General features: G+C 44.7%; 1 protein-coding gene across 1 annotated transcript; it reads right to left on the bottom strand.

The window, feature by feature from the left end:
* Positions 1-4,608: 4,608 nt before the first annotated feature.
* On the bottom strand, positions 4,609-10,519 carry LOC103063363 (OXA1L mitochondrial inner membrane insertase). Its single transcript, XM_007436383.4, has 10 exons — positions 10,244-10,519; positions 9,690-9,824; positions 9,373-9,562; positions 8,554-8,697; positions 8,175-8,260; positions 7,933-8,097; positions 7,455-7,559; positions 5,877-6,039; positions 5,702-5,782; positions 4,609-4,827 (listed from the first exon to the last, which is right to left on the bottom strand). The coding sequence occupies exons 1-10, from the start codon at positions 10,301-10,303 to the stop codon at positions 4,748-4,750; spliced, it is 1,209 nt and encodes a 402-aa protein (XP_007436445.2). The 5' UTR covers positions 10,304-10,519; the 3' UTR covers positions 4,609-4,747.
* Positions 10,520-20,852: the final 10,333 nt, after the last annotated feature.

Below are 20,852 nucleotides of genomic sequence, written 5' to 3'. Positions count from 1 at the left end.
TTCCGATTGGCTGGCAGGCGTTCGCCAATCAGAAGGACCCTCCCGGGTAGCAACAACGGGGAGAAAGCATTTTGGCGGGCAGCTGCCTGAGGAGGATCGTCGGAGAGTCCGGTTAGTCTTTGCTGGGTCTGATGAAGGGAGCTGAGGAAACCTCCTGCCTTTTAACACAATTAGTTAGCCAGGACAGGTGTTGCCAGACTCCTCCTGCTTTTTTGCTTGAGGAAAGGTGATTGTGCGGAGAAAGGATGTTACGGGGGGGGGGAGTAGTAGTGGAAGATTTTCGCCCCGCTTCCGGTAGGAAAAGACCAAAAAAAAAAACAAAAAACCCCGCCTCGAAAGGCTGCTGAGGGAAGGAGGAGAAGCGGCAGGCGCCTGCCTCTTGGACTTCAAGAGAGCAGTTTGTGGGGAACTCGGACAGGCTAGATCCCGAGGCTTGAAATCCTGAATGCGTGCTGGCTGGGGAATTCTGGGAGTTGAAGTCCCCATGTCTTAAGTTGCCCAGTTTGAGAGACATTGCGCTAGAGGGTATGACTGGGGGAGGAGGAATATGATAGCAGTCTTCAAGGATCAGAGTTTGTCAGGTAAAAGACGGGTACGGCCCGAACCAGTGGGTTAAAGCTACAGTAGAAGGAGGTAGGTACAGGCTAGATTTCCTGACAGTACAGGCTGTCCGGGGAACAGATTGCCACATGGTATGGTGAGTTTTTGCTGGAGGTCTTTAAACAGGCTGGATGTTCGCCTGTTAGAGATGATCTAATCATTAGGCGATGCATGAGGAGGGAAATTGCAGAGCCAGACTGTTCTACTTGTCAGGTATGCCGGGTCCTCCTCTCCTCATACTCCACGGGAGGGATCCTCTGTGCAGGGTAATCGGTGGGGTCCAAGGTGCCCTATTACTTTCTCCATTTGGGCTGTGTGGATGCCCCTCAAGTAGGAGAATGGCCACTGGCACTGACCAATAATGCGGGGGGCACTGGGGCGGGGGGGATGGGATGCGGGAGGATAACATTCACTGACATTGACCACCAATGCAGGGGGGGTGGGGAGATAACATTCAGTGACATTAACAACCCCCCCATTGGTTTTTAGTGACAGTGAATATCATCCCCCCCCCCCGCATTGGTGGTCAGTGACAGTGAATGTTAACCCCCAGCACCTGTGTGCAATGACACCTGTGCTGGGGGTTGTGAATATATCCATTGACACCAATGCTGGGATTTTTTATTGTGTTCCTTGACACCTGTGCTAGGGGTTATTACTGTGTGCACTGACATCAATGCTGGGGGTTACTATTGTGTGTAGTGACACCTGTGTTTTGATTCCCTAGGAAACAATTATGTCAAGAAAAAGAAAAATTGACTCTGAGTGCAGGATATTTAAAGAACAGTGGACTTACGATTACTTTTTCATGCAGTACAAGGAAAGAGCTGTTTGTCTGATATGCCAGGATTTAGTGTCTGTGTTCAAGGAATACAATTTGCGTCGACACTACGTAACTCAACATAAAGACAAATATGATTGTTTGGTCGGACAAGTGAGAAAAGACAAAATATTAAAACTGAAAAATGGATTGATAACTCAGCCAAATACTTTTCTGAAGCAGAAGCAGCTAAATATTTCATCACTGCGAGCAAGTTTTCAAGTTGCCAAGCTAATAGCGTGCACTGGCAGACCATTTGTAGAGGGAGAATTTGTAAAATAATGCCTTCTTTCTATTGCCAAAGAGATGTGTCCAGAGAAGACTGATTTATTTAGTACAGTGAGTCTTTCAGGACCTACAATTACACGAAGGATTGAAGGAATGGGGGACAGTTTGCATCAGCATTTGCAAAACTCCTCAAAAAAACTTTGCTATTTTTCATTGGCCCTCAACGAAACCAATGATGTTGTTCATGATTCTGCACAACTTCTAATTTTCATTCGTGGGACAAGTGATTCTTTCGAGGTCACAGAGGAGCTTGCGGCACTGAAAAGCATCAAAGGATCAACAACAGGAGAGGATATCTATGAAAAGGTTCGCGAAACTATGAATGATTTGGAGCTGGACTGGGCTAAACTAGCCAGTGTGACAACTGATGGTGCTCCTAGCATGGTGGGGTCTACGAAAGGAGTGGTTGCACACATTAAACAAGAGATGGACAAACACAACCATTCGCGTCCACTAGCCATACACTGCCTCATCCACCAACAAGCGCTGTGTTGCAAATCTCTGAAGTGGGACTCTGTCATGAAAGTTGTGGTGTCTTGTGTTAACTTCATTAGAGCTCATGCACTAAACCACAGAGAGTTTCAGGAGTTTCTGTCTGAGCTGAATGTTGCCTATGAAGATATTCTGGACCACACAGAAGTCCGTTGGCTGAGTTGAGGGAGAGTTTTGAAACATTTTTATGACTTACTTCCTCAGGTTTCTGCTTTTCTCCTTTCAAAAAACAAAGAAGTACCAGAGCTCAAAGATGCAGAATGGAAATGGCACCTTGCCTTTCTAACAGATGTAACAGAGCTACTCAACAGTTTCAGTTTGCAACTTCAAGGAAAGGGGAAGCTCATCTGTGATATGCATTCACATGTGAAAGCATTTCAAGTAAAATTGGACCTCCTCATTAAACAAGTGAAGGAGGAAAACTTCTGCCATCTCCCCACAACTCAAAACTTGTTGGCTGAAAAACCAGCGGTTGCATTCCCAAACAAAACGTGTGGATTCACTGGAATTGTTGCAAAGGGGATTTCAAATTAGATTTAAAGAGCTCCCTCTCCATGAACAGGACATACAGCTTTTCTGGAACCCATTTTCTGTTGACGTTGAAATTGTTGATCCAATTTACCAAATGGAACTGGCCGAGCTATAGAATTGTGACTCTCTGAAAGACGCATTCAAGTCAAGCAGCCTTACTACTTTCTATGCATCTCTCCCCTCTGAGACATATCTTAATCTCAGGAACCATGCACTCAAAATGGCAACTATCTTTGGAAGCACCTATGTCTGTGAACAGACTTTTTCCCAAATGAAACATCTGAAATCTCCAACCAGATCTAGACTAACTGATGCACACTTGCATCACTTGTTACGACTGGCAGTGACCATCTCATTAGCCAAAAGCAGGCCCACACTTCCCATTGAAATACTAATATGTTTATGTTGGTTAAAATTGTTCTTTATATTAATTATTGTATTGTTTTTTTCCTGTTTTTTTTTTGTACTACAAATATGTGCAGTGTGCATAGGAATTTGTTCATGTTTTTTCAAACTATAGTCCGGCCCCCCAACATTCTGAGGGACCATGAACTGGCCTCCTGTTTAAAAAGTTTGAGGATCCCTGATCTAATGGATTGTACACTGAGCAAGGAGTTGGAGTAGTTGACCTCTAAGGTCTTTTCCAGCCCTAGGATTCTCAGAAAGAGTTGCACTAAAACAAGTCTCCCTAAAGAGACTTAGACTCCCAATTTAGACTTACCTCCCTAAAGGGAAGAGCTTTTATTTGGAGTGAGGTAGGAGCATTCTTTTATTTTTTTGTTGTGATTGTGCTGGTGTTGAGGCCGCGAGGAACCGGATGGAGAGGAATAGGCTCCAAGTCAAACCTAGCAACTGAGTGGCTTTTAACACCCTTCCCTCCCCTGCATTGTTTGTTAACTCTTTGATTATTAACTCTGGATGGGGTACCGCTTCCCCAGACCAAGTTAGTGCGCAACTTGAGGGTCCTCAAGGCCAGAAAGGCCTTTGCACTAATCTGTCTTGTGTGCCAGTTGTGTGGTTCCTGGTTCAAGAGCCTCTGTTCATGATCACTCATGCCTTAGTTATTTCCCGGTTGGGCTATTGCAATGTATTCTATATGAGGCTGCCCTTGAAAGCATTTGGAAGCTGCAGCTGGTCCAGAATGTGGCAGTGTGTGCAGTTTTGGGACCATCACATTATGCCCACATAACACCAGTGCTATATGAACTTCACTGGCTTCTAGGAGGTTTCTGGGTGCAGTTATTACCTTAAAACCCTACATGACATGCGGCCAGGAGACTTGAGAGATAGGCTTTTTCCGTTGCACCAGATCTGGTAAGGTGGCCATGCTCCAGGTCCCGTCTGTGAAACCATGTCATGGAACCTAGAAAGTGGGCCTTCTCTATCTTGGTATCTGCCCTGTGAAGCAGCCTGCCCACACAGCTGGGATGGCTTTGACCCTGTTGGCCTTTTGCAAGGCCTTTAAAACCTAACTCTTCCATTAGACTTAGGAACGGGATAGTAATTGGAGCCTGGTCTTTGTATTTTCTGCATTATTTGAGAAATTGATTATTTTTACCTGCCATCTTTGTTGTTTGCTCTACTGTTTTATCTGTATTTCTTGTTTTATGCTTTGCTCAGAGGGGCAGCCATATACATTTGTGGAATAAATAAATAACCTCCCTACAATCCACCAGTAGTGCCAATGTGGGATTTCTGGGTATTGTAGACCAACCATCTGGTGAGCCCTGATACATGAACACTTATTCCTTTTAGGGTGGGTTGATGGTGACCTATGTGATAGAAGTTACATGCTGTTCTAATTTCATGCTCCTGAAACACTTTTTCTTTTTGCAAAATATTATAAATTTAATTTGAAAGGACTTGTTAATTCAAAGCATAGTTTTATGTAATAAATTTACAGAGAGACACATTTACACATATGCTGTCAGAGCAAGTGGAAAACAAAATTAATAGTTTAGGGCAAAAGGATAAGGGAAGTAGAACGTTTTTGCCTTGAATAGAATTCAGTGGTATTCATCCTATTTGTCTCTTTTGTGGTGATGACTTGCCAGGATGCTGTAAAGGTTTATGGGGAAAGGTTTGGTGGAGTGACCCTGTGAATGGAAGAGAACACAAAAATAAAAATTCAGTTTATTTTCAAAGTAAAACCCACCTTGTACACACGCACAAAAAGCAGAGCTGCAAAAAGAGAGCTCTGCAATCAAAGCTGAAAACAAGTGCATACAAAGAGATTGCTTGGATCTGACCAAAGACCTATTAGGCTCAGCAGCCTGAATCTCATATTTACAAGCTAGATGCTTTGAAAGGCCATAGGTAGGCTTTTCTCACTGCACTTCTACAGCTGGGATTTAGGGACGTACTGCCTCCAGACTAGGCTGGACCAGCTTAAGTTGATGGATACCTTCTCTTTCACAAATGTGTCTAATTCCATTTCAAAATCTTCTAAATTGGTGGCCATCAAACTTGAGAATGAGTTCCACAGATTTATAATGTGAAGAAATGCTGTCTCCTCACTAGCTCTAAAAGGAAAACAAAATCTATTTCTATCAGCACAACTATCATGTTCTAAATTCTCCTAGCACTGTTTTATTTTTAGTAAAATATTGTAGTCTTGCCCAGTAGGGTGTTTAGATCTCTGCTGTTCTGACTGCCCAGTTCTGCACTTTTTCCTCCATACTTCGTTTTAAGAGACATTGAGAATGAATCCATGTAAACTCAAAACCTCTTGCTTCCTTTCCCTTAATGAATTTACTCTAACTGAAATACCATGGTGGGGAAACTAGTTCTCTGGATGCTGCTGAACTATAACTCCCAGCATCCTACACCAGGAACTAGGATAAGAGAAGCTTCTAGAATATGTAGTTCAATAATATTCTGGAGGATCAGAGCTCCCCTTTCTGAAATACAAAGTATGAACATTTGTGATCATGGATGGCAGCAAATAAGGACTGAGTGAAAGAGGCTTACCTTTACGTGTTGAATCCAGTTGTTTTTTAATGTACTGCTCTCGCTGCTCTAACTGATGAGCGATCTGGATATCCTTCCATCCTAGTAGAGATTAGGGCAGGAGGCAGCTAATCCTGTATGACGATATGAACCTGGCCAACCCATTCCTGCCTTCAGCTATCTTCTCTCAACTCACCTTTCTTGATGCTCTTCAGAAAATCTTCCTGGGGAGCTAAGCGCTCAGGACTGTGTACCACCCTCTCAGGGATGTGGAAAAAAGTACGAACGGCGGGCAAACGGAACAGTAATACTTGCATAATCGAGAACATGTTGGATGTCAGCCAGTAGGTAAAGATGGCCTGTATGGGAGGAAGATAACATCGAACATCAGATGACTTGATGGGTTCTTGGTTTGCTTCACTCCCCCATGCACTGATGCTGTTACCTAGCCTGGTACAGAAATGTCTGCAGGAGAACAGCCAAGCTCGTGGAACACCAAGAACCCAACAGTTCAACACTGAGCTACATATATTCTTTACTACTGGAATTAGGAGACAGCTCCCTGCACCACTGTGAAAAAACAGAGAAATGAGACAGGAGATGCAGTCCTACCCTGTATGAACTAGAGACCTAACTGATGATACCCAGCTGTACGCCTCTGCCCCTGGTGAGCTGAGTGATGCCGTGACTGCCCTTTCTCGGTGCCTGAAGGCTGTGGGGGCCTGGATGGGGAACAGCAGGTGTCAGCTGAACCCTGGCAAGACTGAGTGGCTTTGGGTTTTAGGGGCTTCTTTGTCTGGGGATTTACAATGTTTGGTGCTAGATGGGGTGCTCTGCCCCAAACGGACCCAGTGTGCAATTTGGGTTTTTCTGTTCAAAGAGCAGGTGGCAGTTGTCGCCAGGAGGGTTTTGCACAGCTTCATTTGTGTGCCAGAAGTGCCCATTCCTGGATCAGGAGGCTCTACTCTCAGTCACTCATGCCCTAGTCACCTCCCGAATAGACTACTGTAATGCGCTGTACATGGGGTTATCCTTGAAGAGTATCCAGAAGCTTCAGCTGGTACAAAATGCAGCAATGCGGGCAGTGATGTGAACTCCAATATCTGCACATGTTACACCTCTGCCACACAAGTTGAGCTGGTTGCCAGTTTGCTTCTGGATCCAATGCAAGGTGTTGGTTATCACCTTTAAAGCCCTACATGGCATGGGGCCAGGCTCCCTAAGGGACCGCCTCTCCCCAGTTACATCTGCCTCTACCATCAGGTCCGGCAGGAGAGGCATGTTATGGGTCCTGTGGGCTAGAGACTGTCATCGGGTGAGTCCTAGGAAGAAAACCTTTTCTGTCATAGCCCTCGCCCTGTAGAACATCATTCCCCGAGGTGAGGTTGGCCTTAACCCTCCCAGCCTGGAAGGCCCGTAAAATGTGGTTTTGCCAACTAGTTTGGGGATCCCATGGTAGAGTGGAGCCCGTTAGATAGTTGTAGGACTGTTAATGGAATCCACTTTCTGTATGTTTTCCCACCGTTTTGTTTCTTATTTGTTTTTATCTTGTTATTTTAATTTACACTGGTTGTTTTAATGGTTTTTTATATACTCTTGATTATTACTGTGTATGCTGCCCAGAGTCACTCTGTGAGATGAGCAGCTATACCAATGTGATTAAATAAATAAATACGTTGGTAGAACAGAAAGGTCACTCAGGGGAGACACACAAGGGTGGAAAGCTTCAAACAGTGCCAAATTTGAGGCTACGAGACTAAAGCCCCCCTCTTACCGTTGGAAAGGAAATGATGAAAGGAAGGAAGAGCACTGGCATCACTCGGAAAACCTTTTTCATTAGGTCGAGGTTTGGGTTTGGGGCTGCTGTTTGCATCCCGGTCTGTAAAGAAGATAAGTGTTATCCACTGGCCATTGCTTGATTTGCTACTTTTTCTGCTTCACACGTCTGTCCCCAGTCCTTATTTCACACCAAGAGGATGATTCTGCTATTTGAACTAGCATGACAGGAGACAAGTGGGCTAAAGATCCAGGTAGGGCCAGGCTTCAGATAAATGGAGATTCACTCAGTCCCCAGCCAAGATCTGGGTAGATTTCTATATATCCTAGCCAGTAAGTCCACCCCACAAGTGCTTTTTCATGCCTGCCAATTTCTTTGCTTCAAAATCATGGTGGGTGGAAGAAGGGATCTGTGGAAATTGGTAAGTGGAAGCAAAATCTGTGGATAACTAGAGTTCGCTCTCACATTGTCTTACCTCCAAAATAATCCACATGGTGACAGTTACCGTCAGGGGTAGTACGTAGTAAGGATCAGGGGCTGTGAGATTCATGAACCACCAAAGTCCCCCTGTCTCCAGGCTGGGCACAGGAAACTCAGCCATTTTGCGTAGGGCAAAGAAGAATGAGAGGAAAATGGGTGCCTGGGACAGAGAAGGGAGAGGTCAAGCTGGTAAACAATGTTGATAATAGGAATTCCAAGCATGGCATAGAAGCTGACCTGGACAAAGGGCGTGATAAATCCTCGCAAGGGGTTAACGTTATGGGTTTTCTGATAGTGCTCCAGATCTGCAACGGCCTTCATAACTGGGAGAGAAGGAGAGAGGAAAAGTAGCGCTAAAATATGACTAAACCTGTCTGCCAGATGTTCCTTATGAACACCACTGCTGTCCTGTCCTGGACTACAGCTCCTATTCCCCTCAACCACAGTAGTGTATTTTAAAGGCTTTATTCCACTTTGGCACCATTTAAGAAAGACTGCCTCTCCAGCTCCTTTGTTCTTCCCCAGCCTTACCCCGTCCTACGGCTGCTATTGCAATCCTTGGCTAATTTCAAAGCTTTATTAATCCCACTAAGTTTTGATCCCACTTTAAACTTACACTGCTGGTGGTTGCCGGTCTTCCTGGCCTCGCTGACTTTAGTAGACAACACAGTCATTTGGGGCATATGGTTGCTTAACGCAATCGAGTCTTGCTGGTTCTTCACCATGAGTGGGAAAACCAGACAGCGTACGAGTACTGTCCCTGAGAGACGGGCAGGACAGAAGAGTTGTATTACTTTGCAGCACAATTACAAGGTCACTGGAATCCACAAAGAAGTCCAGGCACTCAGAGTTCCCTAGCTGGCCCCTTGTAGGTATGCAGAAAGTATAATTCCACAGCTGGACGGGGGAGGCTGGGATGGGCCACAGGAAGAGCACAGGGTAGGCGGTCATTCCCCCAAAAATGAAAATGCATTTTAAAGTCTTTTAAACTCAAGACTTTACCCCACTGATTTAGACGCTTGTGAGAATGGAAGAAATATTTGCAGTATCCCGAAGGCAGTTCTGGAGGTGTCTACCAAGTTTGGCTTTGTTTACCAGCTGGCTGTGATTTGGCTTCTGTTCCCAGCTACGAGGGTTTCTCAGCACAACATATCACCTTATACCAGGAGTGATCTTAAATATTAACTGCCTTTAAATAAACTACTTCTGTTCAATTAAGCTTAGTGTTTATCCTAATGCTGCCCAGAGTATTTTGTTCTGGTCCCTGAGGGATGAAAAGTTTCCCCCCCGCCCCTTTACTTCCAATCTGGCCTTTAAAACTGGATTTGTCAGTGACTGAACAGGTCTCTGCTTCCCAATCTGAATGCATAATTTCCACTGGTGAAAAGACGTCTTTCTGTTCCCGTCGCCTTACAATTCCAGCAATCCTCTTTACCTGCCACGATGGCTCCCCACCAAGGCAGCCCCAAGTCCAAGTGAAAAGATTCCAGGGTCTTCAGGACTAGGCCCACTGGGCTGTAGCTTTCCAGACCTAGTTCAGCAAAAGTTGGTTCTTGCACAAGGTGGCCAAGTTCCTCTAAGGGGAGGACGTTCTCTACAGGTGGGGTTGATGCAGCTTGAGCAACCTAAAGGGGAGAGGCAGAAATGGACGTAGACAGGTCTCCTGTGGAAACGTCACTCTCCCCGGTGAAAAGTCTCCCGGATGACGTTTCGTTTTCATCACTCCAAACTCCGCAAGCGCCTTGGCCCCACCTGTATGCCCGCAACGGCTGCAGTGCTCTGACACCGGACTGTGGGCCTCCAAGGAGGGAGAGGAAGACTCTTCAGCTGAGGAACCAAAGCGGCTTTGCCCTGCGACCATCTCAGAGGAACTGATGTTCTGGGAACCTGGGAAGGAAGTTGCAACAAGCAGCAGCTTTATCCAGTCACTTCACAATAAGCCCGGAATTGCAATGCCAAGGAAGCCGATCGGTTTATCCGGAGCGCCCCCGCAGGGCGAGGTTCTCCGCCCCGCCAAGCAGCGGCAGCCGGGGGGGGGGCTTAAGCAGGCCAAACGCTGAGGGTCCCCTCGCGGTAACGCTGACTAAGCACAACCCGCAGAGGGAAAAACGGCCAAGATCCTCCCAGCCCCATGGCTCTGGCGGCCGTTCAAGCCCGGCGGGACCCCCGGGCCGCCCACCCACCCGGGGGCCGCGGGCTTAACCGGGCCCTGGGGTCAGCCGCGCGGGTCGAGGAGCGCAGCCGGGCGGGGGGCGCGCCGGACCGCCTCTCCCATGGCGCGGCCGCCGGAGGGCCCGGGCACCCACCTGCCGGCAGACGCCCCCCGCCGAGATCCACGCCCGCCGGAGCGCCGCGAAAGCCGCCATGGTCTCCGGCGTGACCGCCGCGGCTGACCGGCCGTCTCCGGAAGCGCCGCGACGCTCTTCCGAGGCCGCCGCCGCCCTCTTGGTTACGGGCACGTGGCCCTTCGTCTCCGGGGAAAGGCGGCCTCTCGGCCAAGGGCCCCTTTCCTCGCGAGGAGTTCCTCCCTAGGAGCGCGGAGGGGGCTGCCGACCCGGCCGTGAAGGGAGATAAAATGAAATGACCAGTCGGAGACTCGAACGCCCCCTGGGAAAAGGGTAGAGGTCAACGAGTCAGTCCCCACTGTGGCCATGTTTGTCACGGGCATTTTGATTCTTTTGCCCTGCGTGCGGCCATGTTTGTCGCGGTCGAGACATTACGGAAGAGGAAGCGCGGCCACATTTCTCGCGGGCAGTGATGCTTCCGCCGCCACGATAGGTTCGGGCAATTCCTCCCAGCCTTCCTCTAGCTCAGTATTTTTCAACCTTGGCCACTTTAAGACGTGCGGACTTCAACTCCCAGAATTCCTAAGCCGTCATGCTGGCTGGCGACTTCTGGGAGTTGAAGTCCACCCATCTTAAAGGGGCTAAGCTTGGAAAACACTGCAAGTCCAGCTCTTTCTGTTCCATTCTACCATCTGGCCACTGTGTGGAGCATCTGTCGGCGTCACTTCCCTGGAATTAGTGCTGAACTGAAAAAAAAAGAAAAAAAAGTTAATTTAGGGGTGTAACTCAGTTCAGTAGGAGGCTCACAGAAGCAGCTGGATCTGGAAATAGCAGGAGGGGAAGCAGACGCTCCGTGGACCAGCTTTGTAGGAGAGCCGTGTTAGTCTATATATAGCAGCCAAAAATCAGAAGGAAGCTGGTCGCATCTTTTCTAATTAACTTGCTTCATCCAATCATTTCTTCCATGTCACAGAAACCTCTCCTGGGCTCTATCCACAGCTTAAAAAGAATTGATCCTCATTGTTATCTCTTATATCCTTTTCACCTCCCATTTCCCCCTATGGCTTCAACAGCACCAAGCATAACTCTTGCCCCCAGTGTTTCTCAACCTCGGGAACTTTAAGATGGGTGGACTTCAACTCCCAGAATTCCCCAGCCAGCAAGGCTGGCTGGGGAATTCTGGGAGTTGAAGTCCACCCATCTTAAAGTTCCCGAGGTTGAGAAACACTGCTTGCCCACTAAATCAGATGTTGCTGGTTTGAAACCCAGCATTAATTTATTTCATTATTACATTTTCTTCCTAAGCTTCCTCCTCCTCCTTTTGCTTTACTGCATTTTTGAGAAAAAGTGCAGTTTCAGCCTTTTCCCGGTCCCCTAAAATGGACCTGCGGTGTTCTATCTTGCCTCCGATGCTTGCAAACATCAATACGGAGCCTTGCATGGAGGCAATTCAGAAAGAAGGAGTTGGGTGCGGCTCTACTGCAGTTTCCCTTCTAAATCAAAGAAGCAGCCAGTGCCCCTGAAAGTTGCTTAACGAGAGAAAACAAGTGAAATTACATCTAAAGAAGCTGGAGGTGGTTTTGGTAAGGGAGAAACTTGACTTGAGGAATAATGAGAAGTTTGCTCTGGAAGGCTCTTCAATCCCCAGATGTCACTGGACTTGCAAATGGTGATTGTGGCAAGGAGCACTTTTGTACACAGAACAACTAGTATATCAATTGTGACCCAGGCCAAATTTAGTGACAGGTACCGCACTTCGATTGCAGCTTGTTTTGGGTTGGAGACAAATCTGTAGCTTGTGGATTTCCATCCCATCGGTGACTTACAAGTTTTCTCTCCTTTCTCAAGACGAACTTTGTTCTGTCTGTTCGAGCAGAAGAGTTTCCAAAATTTTATTTTGTGGATCCACAATTTTCTGCCACGTGGAGGACCCTAATCCCTTCAGGATAGGGGACATTCCCTGGCCAGGGGCCTAAAGCAGCTTTGCATGGTGGGCACTGTAGTTCAGAAGCAGTAGAATGGAGAAGACAACAATGAAATTTACACAGGGTTAATGTGATTCCTTTCCAATTAATATTTCACACCCAGTGGGAAAAAAGAAACATGAAACAAAAATACAAATATTAAAAAAGAACCCTAGTAATTGCCAGGTGAGAACAGTATGAGATTTCTTTCTAGAAGGTTTCAGTCTCTTCAAAATTAATACTGATTGTGATTTATTTTGTATCTTTTTCTTTCTGTTATAAATTCATAGCTCCCTAAAGATGTACTCCCATCTATTCTGTGAAAAACAAACCAATGAAATACAGGTAGTCCTTGCTTACTGGCTGCCTTGTTTAGTGACTGAAGTTACAATGGTGTAAAAAAACAGCTTTGAGACCAGTCCTTGCATTTATGAACATTGCAGTGTCCCATGGTCATGGGATCGCCATTTGTGTGCTTCACAACTGGTTCCGACAAGCACAGTTAATGGAGAACACACAAGTAAAATTGCAAGTCTCAGTCACGTGATGTCTTGTTTAACGACCATGGTGGTTTGCTTAACGACCGAATGGGAAGTGATGTCGTAAGCCCGGTGCTGTCATGTGATTTTCCGCTTAGCAACTGCAATGCTTAGTGACGGACTTGCCAGCAATTGTTGTTGCTAAGCAAGGATTACCTGTAATTGCCTTGAATACAACCATTATTGGTTGAATTAGGAGACAAACAAAGACCAGGGATGGACGGATCTGAGCTCTTTGGAAGATATGCAGGTATGGAAATAGTAAGGAGCATTGATTCTGTTGCCAAGCATGGAACAATTCTTCACAGCCATGTAAAAGTGACAGTGCTTTTACTGGGAGAAAACAATAGCGGTATAACATTTATTTCCCCCATCCACTCTAGGTGATTTGTGTCTAGGCACAAGGATGAGGCTGCAAACATTGCTGTCCTAATTTATGGTTAAGAGAGGTATTGGCAGATTTCTCTGACCGGTTCCCGGCCTTTCCACTGAAAACATCCACCGATCCTTCTTAAAAGTGCAGTAAGTTTTGATGCCACGTTTAGCCATCTGTCAAAATTTGCTCTGGTTCTGTGCAAGGGTTTTGGGTGGGTGCGCTCAGAGGGAGCTCAAGCATCAGCTGTCATCAGGATACAAGAGTCATAAATGTGAGATGGGCGGCTATAGAAATCTAATAAATGAATGAATGAATGAATGAATAAATAAATAAATAAATAAATAAAATCAAGTTAGTTCTGTGGCTCGGGTGGGCTAAACGCATATTCAAAAGCAGCCTGAGGGAGCATTGTACACTTAAGCAGAAAGAGGCCGACTCTCTACCAATTCACAGTGTTCCCCCACTCCGTAGCAATGCTGGTCAGCTGCTGTTCAGGCCGATCCTGGTTCTTGGCTCAGTGGTTTGGCATCTGTAGGGGACAGTCCAGGTTGGGAAAAAAAAGATGAACTTTCCCACTGCTCAAAGCTGATTAGCCAGGAAACAGAATGCCTGGGAACTGGAGGAGGGAGGATATACGTACCTACATCAGTGTGAAGTGGCCTATCAACCTATCATGAGGTAGACCAGTTCAAGAAATACACTCCATGAAAGACTAAAATTATTTTGATTTTAAGATAAGCTATAGTAACAGAAACTTGCAAGTCTGATTATACTTTACCTCCTCCTCCTCTTATACTCTTGTGAATTAGGAGGATGTCTGCCTGGGACATTTTTGCATACCTTCTTCATGATTTGGGCTTAAGCCATGTTTTCTTCCTCATTGCTTTGGCAATGATCTCCCCTCTCTCCATCAAGGTCTTCCTCTTTATCCTCTACACGGCCAATAGGGCCAAGCTGTTTCCAACCCCAATGAGTCATCTGACTGTGATGCCAACTGAATGGCTGATAAAATACTTCTGTATCCCCCCACCTCAAAACTGCTGGAGTTTATTGCTTGCTTAAAGGGGGGAAAACACTACTTCAACACCGAAAAAGCTAAAGATGGTTTTAAACTGCCTCAGGTGTGGGTGGGGGATGAGATGAAGGCTACATCATGAGGCCAGAATAGAAAAAAGAGGATGCCACATTTTTGTGTTTAGATGCAAGTGGAGAAAATAATCTCCTTTTTTCAATGAGATTTTTAGCCCATTTCTCCTTCAGTCCAGAGCAAACTTCTCACCCTGTACAAATCACCAATTTCTGTGGAAGCAAGAACACAAACTGAGCTACTTCTTGGATACAGGTAGTCCTCGCTTAATGACCACAATAAGGCCTGGAAAATTTGTTGTTAAGCAGGGTGGTTGATAAGCAAGTAGCGGCAGATTTTACAATCTTTCTTGCAGCAGTCATTAAGCAAATCACTGTGGCCGTTAAGTGAATCACACAGTCATTAAGCGATTCATGCAGCTCCCCATTGAATTTGCTTGCTGGAAGCCGGCTGGGAAGGTCACAAATGGTGATCACGTGACCCTGGGAGACTGCAACTGTTGTAAATGTGAGCTGATTGCCAAGTGCTGAGATTGCGATCACATGATTATGGGGGTGCTGCAATGGTTATAAGTGTGAGGACCGGTTGTAAGTCCCTTTGTTCAGCACTGTTGTAACTTTGAACTGTCCCTAAATGAATGGTTGTTAAGTGAGGATTACCTGTAGTTTGATTTGATTTGATTTATTATAGTTTTGTCGTGTCTTATTTTATTTTATTATTTGAGACCAACATACAAGCAGGGAAATTATTTATAGGGTTTTGGCCTGATGATGTGACAGACACATCTGGAATTGTCTTCACTTTATTTAATGATTACTCTATGCTCCCCGGGGTGAACTTCATCTCCAAACCCTCATGAATGACTGCACGTGTATATGAACTGTCATACTCAATGTCTGCTTTGGAAACACTCAATTTGGTAAGCAGGAGATGGATATTCTCATTCTCTTTCAAAGCTGTGCGGTTGACATCGATATTTTCTGTTGGGGCATTATGATTCTTCAGCTAATGAACATCAGTCGTACTTGGGTTGAACCCTTGTATTATGCAGGTAATGGTCATCTGTGGTTTGCCAGGGCGCCTGGTATTGAAGATAGAACATTCTGGGGCAACCTTTGTGAACTGTATGAGGGAAAGAAAGGCAATACTTAAACCAAAATAGCAAAAGCAATTAGGTTCAGACCTCACATATAACCAGACATTATTGTATATGTTACAACACAGAGTGCTAGGGTCGAAGACACTGGCAGTGAAATTGTTGGTGGTGGTCCTTGCTCCTGGCTAGTTCATGTGCTCTCCTCTTAGTTTCGGTTCAGTCATTTGTTACTATTGTGAAATCTCTTGCCTTAACGTTTCACCTTGCATAATGCGGGTGAAATAATGACTATTCCTTCCAGCTAATGTGCCTGGCTAACGCTGAATTTCTTGGTGGCGCTCAATGTATATCTGCTAGCATCATCTTGGAGGGGTCAGTAGATAGGTCTAGGACCAGGAGTTTTCTCCCTTGTCGGTTAATTGCTCTTTGGAGTAGAAGGCAGAAATAACACCAATAGTACTACTCGTTGATGATGTCTGATGCAATCACAATCACAAAACCTTATGCTTTTTAATAAACCTCATTAGCCTGAAAAGGTGCCACCAGACTCCTTCTGACTTCTGATGTAATTCTGGAAGTCGCGTCATTTGCGTCCTGATATATGTATTGTCTTTGGTTCCCCCCTCTGTGGATGCCTACACTAGGATGAGGTGCACGCTAAGATAGCCTGCAAGAGCAGGTCCCTGCTTCTAGAAAAGAACAATGAATGAATACTGATGAGTCATGAGAGCGTTTTCTCTGGTGGGTGGCCTTTACTCAGCATTCTGTCTGGAGTAAATTCTAAGCATGAGTTGAGGAAGGGGGTTAATTATGTTTCGGGTAAGCTGTGCTGCAAGGAGTTCTATCATGCTAAGGTGCTGGAGGGGGAAAGCTAAATGAAAAATATGTTTACTTTGTCAGTAGAACTAATTAGTAGACTGCAAGTCCTTTAGAAAAGGTATTTTTGTAATGCGTTGGGGTGGGTACAAGTCCCTCCCTTCCCATCGTTTCGGTGGCCGTGCTACGCTGTGGAGCATCCTGCTGGTAGAGATCAAGCTGGCTCTTTCCTTGGTGTTTCAGAAGCTATTCAAACTCAGAGTTGTTTTGGAGAGTCTTCCCCTGATTTTATCATGCCATCTTGAACTTCTAATTTTTATTATCGTCCTGCCTGTGTTGGGTTGGTGTGGTTTTTATGGTCCTTGTTGTGAAGTGTGGGCTGTGGATGTTTTAGCTGTGTTTTTTTCTTAATATTTTAGCATGCTGGCTGGGGAATTCTGGGAGTTGAAGTCCACACATTTTCAAGTGGCCAAGGTTGAGAAACATTGCATTAGATAAATATATGTGGTTAAGATTGGCCGATGGTGTAATTCTCAACAACATTTTTGGAGGCATCTCCTTTCAACTTACGGATGTTTAAACAGGGTCTTGAGATGGGGAAAAAGACATCGTGGGAATGTTCTCATCAGGAAGAGGTCAACTATGGTAGATTCTGAAAGTGGGTAGAGGTGGAGCTTGGGTGGAAAAGATGAAGTAAGGGTTATGATGTCATAGTCCAAGCTCTCCCCTACATCCTTATATGTAATATTGTGACACAAATATGAAATCGATAAGAGTTTGCACTGCAATGTTGTGTTTCACCCACCCCTTCTCTGTACAGGTGCCCTTGAGAGCTGGCTTTCTTTTGTCTTATATTTATGAGTAGCAGAGACAATCAGATGGTTTCCCACTCTTGTCTTTGGTATAAAAAAGCACTAAAGTAGACCCTTCCTTATGTAGGGCCTCAACCTCTTGAGATCTTATGTGAGAACACACATTTCTTGTGAGATCTGGCTATCTTTCATGATTTCAGCCATGATTAATTTTGAAATGTTAATTTAAAACCTTTCTTTAAAGATCTGGAGGTCAGTGGATGTCTTCTTATCACTTATGGACATTGTGTTGCTGACCTCTGCTAAATAAAGATTAAAATGCTATTGAAAAAGCTATAATCTTGTCTTCCTTCTCACTTTAATTGACTCTAGGCGTATTTATGCTATAAAACTCTTTCAGAGGTTCCCTCCCCCCCCTTTGTACCATTTGTGTGTGTTTGGACCACGGCCAAGGATGCTAAGAGATAATTTAGACTTCTGTTTATTTTTTGGGTGGAGGGGACAGGAGTGGGAAATTGGGCCATCAGCCCCAGGGTGGGGAGGAGTACTTTTCCACCTTATCTATCACCTTGGCAATTTATTTTGTGACGGAAACAGCCTCGGTCAAATTTTTTGCAGTGCAGAGGAACTTTTCAACTGCTTTCATTTTTAAAAAAATACTTTTTATTAGAGTCTTACAATACTAAAAGATAATCTGAAATCAGAAAAAGAGAAGAAAAGAAAGAAAAGAAATACAAAGTGCAAAAAAAAAAGGAAAAAAAAGAAAAGCGATAGAAAAAAAGAGTATTTAAAGAAGTGACTCCCAATCTTCCTTGCAACAAGTACAAGAAAATTCATAATTCCTCACCCCCATGAAATTAGATATGTGGTTCACTTCTTCCCATAACCCCTTCCTCCCTTTTCCATTCACAAATCCCAAAATCATTGTCATTTCTGTCCAAATGTCTGCAAAAAGTCCATAAAGGGTTTCCAGAATTTTATAAAAGTATTTCTTATTTTAGTCCTGATCAAAGAAGTCAACTTTATATTCCTTTCTTTTGCTTCTAACAATATTAATTTTCAATTCATCAAGTTGCTGTCATAGGAACTTTTCATCTGCTTTCCTATTTGCGGAGGAGAAAATGCCAGATTTTCCTCAAGACTAGTTCATGTCCAGATTGAAATTACACCCTATGTTATTCATGGTGCAGATTAACCTGGGCATCTCTTCAGTTCTCAGCGATGGGACTGGAATGACTGTCTTGGATATTTTCTGTTTGGCAGAACTGAAGCCATCACTTTCTGGAGATTAAAAAAAACGACGACAACCGACAAGATTACAAACTCCCCCACTTTTCATTCTTTAAATAGATATATCAAAGGTTTATCTTCATGATGATGGTTTACAACGTTTTAGCTTAGTTTTCTATGTTTAAAACAAATCAAACCAACTTCCTTAACCAATCCAGGCTCTGCCTTGCCTTGTAACGTCACATCTCTGCCATATTATGGATCTCCTCCCATCATAGACAAGGATGTATCCTTGTTTCCTTGACCTGTATTGTGGCCTCAAAGTATGAAAAGTGGGGGGAGAAGGTAAAATCTAAATGGGGATAATGCTCCAGTTCTTCTTTTATAAAGGATAACATTAAGTGCTCATGTATGCACCACATTGGTTCAATAGCTTCCTTTCCTCCACCTGGCAGTGATCACAGGACTACCCAACCTCACATGGTCACCCATCTATCTTCTGGTGAGGTCATCACTGCTAGAGTGAAGAAGATGGAGGAAAGGATGCCAAACACATTGCTGTGGAGTATATAAGCCTATTTTGAAGTACCAAAAGAACAGGAACAACAAGGAAGGTTGGGTGACTTTCTCTCCTTCCTGAATTGTCTCTGGAATTTGAATACGCCTTCAAAAGGGTAGGAAAAAAATATGTCCCCTTCACCAGGCATAACAGCTTTCAAAACAAAACCCTGATTTTGCTTGGTATGAACTTCAGGTATATTTGGATGCAGGTGAATTAATGAATGTGGCATGCAGCCTTTGGAGATCAGAATGGGATGTGTGTGTGTGAGTCTGTGTGTGTGTGTGTGTGTGTGTCCGCACATGCAAAGGTATATGACAGATCAAGTGTTTTTAATACAAAGGTTCTGGAAGGTGAAGTGAATCAAAACCCAATATTTTTCACAGAGATTCATTATCAATCAATTGAGGCAGAAGAATGGTTGCCCCATTGTTTCTCTAAGAAGAAATATGCAATCTGTATTAGTCAGCTTGAGGCATTTTTGTGAAATGTAGATGATTAATACTCGTAATTAATGTAATGAACAAACATAGTTAGATCTTAGGGTATAGAATCCAAGAACAAAGAAGTAACCACGAAACGAGAAAGTTTGCAGAATGAACTGCGTGACGTGGGGAAAATTTCTCTTGAGCTCTTCCCCCCTGTACAGTGATTTTGGGTGACACTGGCCATATCCTAGTTTGGTTGAGTGTCTCAAGGAAGCTGGTTAAAGATAGGTCCTCATGAGAAGACAGGTCTGGGTTCAATGCAGAAAGCGATCAGTTCAGTTAATTCTTAGTACAAAAGCATGTGTCAGGGTACAATTGAGTCCTCAAGAAGAGCTGGTGGATATAAATCCTATACCGGACCTTTGCATTCTGCTGTCTCTGCACTTAAACAGGTCATGGCTCTTTCTGAAGTCTAAGTTTGGGGTCTGGTTGAAAAACTGCAGAAACTATGGAAGAATTTGAATTGGAGCTTTCAGATAATGGGAGGGTGATATTCACAGAACCCAGAAGGAAGAAAGAAGGAAGATGCGGAGGTCTTCGCTGATGAAGGATAACCTGGGGTTCATCACAGGCTGGATTCTTATCCAAGGCTTCCAGGATTCTGCCAGGCCATGCTGATCATCCCTAAGGATTTCTGTTTTTAACCAATATGTAGATCATCAGTGGGATTCAAGCCTGAAATAAGATATAGCAGCTGATCTGGGGTTCTGGGAAAGGTAGAACAGGAAGATCTTTGGGGTGATGAGTTTTCTTTATGTGGCACATAGGGAATCAGGAGCTACATGGGTGCAGTGGAAAAGCCATGCTTAGCTTTTAATGAACTAGGATGCGCTCCACCACATTTAACTTCTAGGTTGTGGACATTAAAGGACCTCTAATCCTTTAACCTCTAGGTTGTGGACATTTTTGCCTTAAACTTTATTATAAAAGCAGGAAGTGCAGTGGACAAATGTTTATTTGGAGCCCCATACTTCCAGAAATGATCCATCCATTCATCTAACCATCTAACTATCCATCCATCCATCCATCCATCCATCCATCCATCCATCCATCCATCGATCCATCCATCCATCCATCCATCCATCCATCCATCCATCCATCCATCCACCCATCCATCCATCCATCCATCCATCCATCCATCCATCCATCCACCCATCCACCCATCCATCCACCCATCCATCCATCCATCCATCCATCCATCCATCCATCCATCCATCCATCCATCCACCCATCCACCCATCCACCCATCCACCCATCCACCCATCCATCCATCCATCCATCCATCCATCCATCCATCCATCCATCCATCCATCCATCCATCCACCCATCCATCCATCCATCCATCCATCCATCCATCCATCCATCCATCCATCCATCCACCCATCCATCCATCCATCCATCCATCGCAAAAGAAAAGAAGCAGTACAATTTACTTGGATATTCTGAATGAAAATGCAATGGATCTCAGCACGGTGGGAAAAACTCTGGCCACTTCATCAGTGTTTTTGCTGAGATTGCCAAGATCCAGATGCATGTAATTGCTGTAATCTTGAAAGAAAGATAAACATGAGAATTGTGGAAGGGCTATATTTCAAGAAGAGACATTTTGGGATACAAAGCTGTCCTGCTCCATTTTGGGTGCTGAATGGAATGCACCATGTAA

This window comes from Python bivittatus, unplaced genomic scaffold, assembly GCF_059951505.1.
Source record: "Python bivittatus isolate LINGU-HERP-01145 unplaced genomic scaffold, Pbiv_v1 ctg000370_np1212, whole genome shotgun sequence".
Classification (NCBI taxonomy): domain Eukaryota; kingdom Metazoa; phylum Chordata; class Lepidosauria; order Squamata; family Pythonidae; genus Python; species Python bivittatus.
Note: the sequence above shows the minus strand (reverse complement) of the source record. Positions and strands in the feature narration are given on the sequence as shown.

Excerpts from the sequence above, each read along its gene's own strand:
- LOC103063363 (XM_007436383.4), bottom strand. The coding sequence starts at position 10,303 with ATGGCGGCTTTCGCGGCGCTCCGGCGGGCGTGGATCTCGGCGGGGGGC. Across the intron at positions 6,040-7,454 it reads TCATCATTTCCTTTCCAACG|GCCATCTTTACCTACTGGCT; the intron begins GTAAGAGGGGGG and ends CCTCCCATACAG. Across the intron at positions 4,828-5,701 it reads ACTGGATTCAACACGTAAAG|GGTCACTCCACCAAACCTTT; the intron begins GTAAGCCTCTTT and ends TTCCATTCACAG.